At 48.5% G+C, this 4,717-nt stretch overlaps 1 protein-coding gene across 1 annotated transcript; it reads left to right on the plus strand.

Annotated features, from left to right (window-relative positions):
- The first annotated feature begins 444 nt into the window (after window positions 1-444).
- On the plus strand, window positions 445-2,457 carry LOC123404715 (gallate 1-beta-glucosyltransferase 84A23-like). The gene has a single exon (XM_045098662.1). The coding sequence runs from the start codon at window positions 541-543 to the stop codon at window positions 2,017-2,019; it is 1,479 nt and encodes a 492-aa protein (XP_044954597.1). The 5' UTR covers window positions 445-540; the 3' UTR covers window positions 2,020-2,457.
- Window positions 2,458-4,717: the final 2,260 nt, after the last annotated feature.

Consider the following 4,717-nt stretch of genomic DNA (forward strand, 5'->3'; position numbering starts at 1 on the left):
GTAACAAATAATTTGTCTTTTTACCCTGAAGCCAATACTATTTTTTTCCCACGAAAAATTATATGCTTGTGCAAAACAAAGTCAAATTTAATCTAAAAATACTTCTTGACTATTTGATTTTTTTTAATTATTGAAAAAAAATCTCTAACTTGCTGTCATATTCATATTCTACTATCCTGTCACACCCACCTAGCTGTTTCCCCGGAGTAATATTCATTCCAGGTCACATTCTTGCTGTACAATGAATAATGAGTATATTGTAACGGCAAAATAGTTACCACCAAATGTGGGGAGAGCCACAGAGGCAAACTTGACCCCTCCTGCTTCGCCTAGACGGCACAAAACTGCTGGACAAGTATCATGGCACGTCGGACGGCATCGCACACGTCACGACCGAACCGATTTCCGTATAAATGCGGTAGCTAAAGAGTAAGCCCCCAGTGATCATCTGCACCAGTGTAGCCTCAGCTCAGTATCAGGCAAGAAGAGAAGACGACATTTATTTCCGCCCCTCGGGATCTCGATAACAGCCGGACAGCCATGGGCGAGGAAGCCCCGGCCGCGGTCACCGCGGCGGCGGCGGCGACGTCGTCGGCGCCCCACTTGCTCCTCATATGCTTCCCGGGGCAGGGCCACGTCAACCCCATGCTCCGCCTCGCCAAGCGCTTCGCGGCCAAGGGTCTCCTGGTCACCTTCTCCTCGACCTCGTATGTTGGAGGCAAGATCACGGCCTCGTCCGGGGTGGAGGCTGGAGGCGACGGCGTGCCGCTCGGCCGCGGCCGCATAAGGTTCGAGTTCTTGGACGACGATTTCGACGGGAACGAGCTCGACGCCCTGATGCGGCACCTGGAGACGTCCGGCCCGGTGGCGTTCGCGGAGCTGCTGAGGCGCCAGGAGGCGGCGGGGCGACCGGTGACGTGCGTCGTCGGGAACCCGTTCCTCCCGTGGGCGGTCGACGTCGCCCACGACGCCGGCATACCCACGGCGGTGCTGTGGGTGCAGTCGTGCGCCGTGTTCTCGCTCTACTACCACCACGTGCACGGGCTCGTGGAGTTCCCGCCCGAGGACGACCTGGACGCGCGGGTCAAGCTCCCGGGGCTCCCGGCGCTGTCCGTCGCCGACGTGCCGTCGTTCCTGCTGCCGTCGAACCCCTACAAGCTCCTCACCGAGGCGATACTGAAGCAGTTCCGCACCATCCACAAGGCGTCGTGGGTGTTCGTCAACTCCTTCGCTGAGCTGGAGGCCGACGTGGTGGACGCGCTCCCGGGCGTCTCGCCGCCGCCGCCGCCGCTCATCCCCGTGGGCCCGCTCGTCGAGCTGGAGGAGGAGGGCGCCGTGCGCGGCGACATGATCAAGTCGGCAGACGACTGCGTGGGGTGGCTGGACGCGCAGGCGCCGCGCTCCGTCGTGTACGCGTCGCTCGGCAGCGTCGTGGTGCTGTCCGCCGAGGAGCTGGCCGAGATGGCGCACGGGCTCGCGTTCACCGGCCGCCCCTTCCTGTGGGTGGTTCGGCCGGACTGCAGCGCGATGCTCCCGGAGGGGTACCTGGACTCCGTCGCCGGGCGCGGCATGGTGGTGCCATGGAGCCCGCAGGACCTGGTGCTCGCGCACCCGTCCACGGCCTGCTTCCTCACGCACTGTGGCTGGAACTCCACGCTGGAGACGCTCGCGGCGGGGCTGCCGGTGGTGGCGTTCCCGCAGTGGGGCGACCAGTGCACGGACGCCAAGTACCTCGTGGAGGAGTTCAAGATGGGCGTGCGCATCGGCGCGCCGCTGGGACGTGACGCCGTGCGCGACGCCGTGGAGGACGCCGTGGCCGGGCCGGACGCCAGCGCGATGCTCGAGAACGCCAGGGCGTGGAGCGCGGCGGCGAGGACAGCCGTAGCGCCCGGCGGGTCGTCGGACCGCCACGTGCAGGCGTTCGTAGACGAGGTGGTGGCGCGAGCCAGCGGCGCGCGGGCAGATAAGGAACCCGTGGCTGGGGAGCAGCAAGGTTTCGGTTCATCTTCCATACGTTGAAATTAAGGAATCTTTCAGCCATCTTCATTGAAAAAATGTGCAGAGATTTCTAAAGCTCAAAAGCGAGACACAACCGAAGCAGCTTTGTCTAGGTAGGCGGCTACGTTGGCGCACAGAGTTGGAAGCGTCGATTGGTACGAGCATCGCCGCCTAATTGAAGTCAATCGTCGACGCTAGGTTGGGAGTCTTGGAGCTTGGCACTGAAGTCTCAAGATACTGCGAGAGCCAAAGCTAATAATCTCTTCATCTTAAAATAAGTTTCTCAACTTTATATTATATGAAAATATACAAAGTTGAGACATTTATTTTAAATGAAAAAAGTAATAATTACATTGGTATTCGTAGCATGATATTTCGTTCGGTTTGATAATCTTGTTATATTTGTTGTAAGTCATACAGAGAGCCAGGCAAGCTATACATTTCAATTAATTGTGTCTATTTAAATAGTAATTTAAACCCTCCATGGAAATTAAAGAGGCCATGTTTTGTTCTTATTACAATGGCCCTGTTTGGATCCATGGGCTAGAGTTAGTTTGAGCTAGTTTGGATTCAACTAGCCCTAAAGTATCCAAACACAAGGGTTAGATTAGAGCTAGTTGCATCTAACTCACCTAAAAAAAACTAGTTCACCCAAAAGGTGCTAATTGGAGCTAGTTTTTATGGGGTTCATTAAAAAATATTTCTCTCTCTCTCTTCCACTAGCCAATAAATGCTAATTGGAGCTAGTTTTCATGGGGTCTATTAAAAATCACTTTTCTATTTCCATAAAGTGCATCTATTGTCAATCTAACCCTTCCATCCAAACACCTATTTGGCTAGAGTTAGTTTATGGTTAGTCATGAGCTAGAAACTAACTCTAACCACTAGCTAAGCTAGAGTATCCAAACAGGGCCAATGGTGCCCGTGGGCCAGATGGTTTATCGTTTCTATTCTATCATATCTTTGTATCCAAACAGGGCCAATGGTGCCCGTGGGCCAGATGGTTTATCGTTTCTATTCTATTATATCTTTTGGGAGGTAATAAAAGCTGACTTTATGACAATGGTGAGAGTTTGAAGGTGGTAGGTTAGATATGCATAGACTCAACTTTGCGCTGATCATTTTGATCCCAAAAGAGCCTGATGCCAAGCATATGAAAAAGTTCACACCTATTAGCCTGAGTAACTGTGCTGTAATTTTTTTCTCTAAAGTTCTTATCAATAGATTATCTCCCAATCAAACTGCTTTTATTAAAGGGAGATACATTCTTGAAAGTGTTGTGTTAGCTCGTGAAGTAATTCATGAGGTGAAAAAAACTAATAGGTCAGGGCTTATGCTTAAGTTAGATTATGATAAAGCATATGATAGAGTTAGTTGGGATTTCCTGTTTGAGATGTTAGAGTCCCGGGGTTTTGGTCCCAAATGGATTTCTTGGATCAAGAGCTTACTATTTCAAAGTACCTTTAGTGTTCATATCAATGGTACTACTGGCCCCTACTTTGTAGGTGGTAAGGGCCTCAATCTACTTTGTAGGTGGTAAGGGCCTCAAACAAGGAGATCCCATTTTCCCACTGTTATTCAACCTGGTTGCTGATGTATTTTCTAAAATGCTTATCAAAGCTTCTCATCACGGACTGATTTCGGGGTTGCTAACAAATATTGTTCCGGAAGGAGTGATTAGTCTCCAATATGCGGATGATACTCTCCTCTTTCTAGAGGATTCCTACGAGAAATTTTAAATGGATTTTATCTTGTTTTAAAAACCTCTCGGGTATGAAAATTAATTTCCATAAAAGTGACCTCATCACTATTAACATGGATGAGGATATAGCAAGGGTCTGTGCCCAGATCTTCAGTTGCAATCTAGGTTCTTTCCCTATTAAGTATTTGGGAGTTCCCTTGCACTATGATAATCTGAGAAGAGAAGACCTTCAACCTTTAATTGACATAATTATTAAAGGTATTTTTGGTTGGTTAGGGAGATATTTAACCTATAGAGGCAAAATTATTTTACTGTGTGCTTGTGTGGTGAGTATCCCTGCTTATCTGATGACAGTGGTGAAGTTCCCAAAATGAGCTATAAAAGCTATTAATTCTCAGATGGCTCACTTCTTATGGGGAAACATGGGTGAGCAGCATAAGTATCATTTAGCCCATTGGAACCTTGTTTCGGTTTGGGGATTTCCAACATTAGAGAGTTTAAACCAACAAGATTGTGCGGTGTCCCAGGTTTGGGATGGAACAACTCTTAGGTTGTCCTTTAGAAGGTGTGTGGATAGTAGAACTATGTCTACCTGGAATAACCTCATTGAACACATTAAAGATTTCCCCATGTCTAGATCACCTGATAGACCTATTTGGCGTTTGGAGCCTAATGGCATCTACTCTGTGAGCTCTTTTTACAAAAACATCAATTTTTGTGGAGTGGTTTCTTCTTTTGGAGACAGTCTATGGAAAACTTTATGCCCTCAAAATATTCATGTGTTCTTATGGTTATGTCTTTATAACAAGATTCTAACTAGGGACAATGTAGCTAAAAGAAAACAATTAGATGATTTAACATGCCTATTTTGTAAAGAGGTGGAATCTATGCAACATATTTTCTTTGATTGTATCAATGCTAGTAGCATTTGGTTTGTTATAGCTGAGTTTTTTGATAGGAATAGAATTCAATGCTTTAATGATGTATCTTCCTTGTGGAATTTGAACAAGAAAAGCC

This window comes from Hordeum vulgare, chromosome 6H (genome assembly GCF_904849725.1).
Source record: "Hordeum vulgare subsp. vulgare chromosome 6H, MorexV3_pseudomolecules_assembly, whole genome shotgun sequence".
Classification (NCBI taxonomy): Eukaryota; Viridiplantae; Streptophyta; class Magnoliopsida; order Poales; family Poaceae; genus Hordeum; species Hordeum vulgare.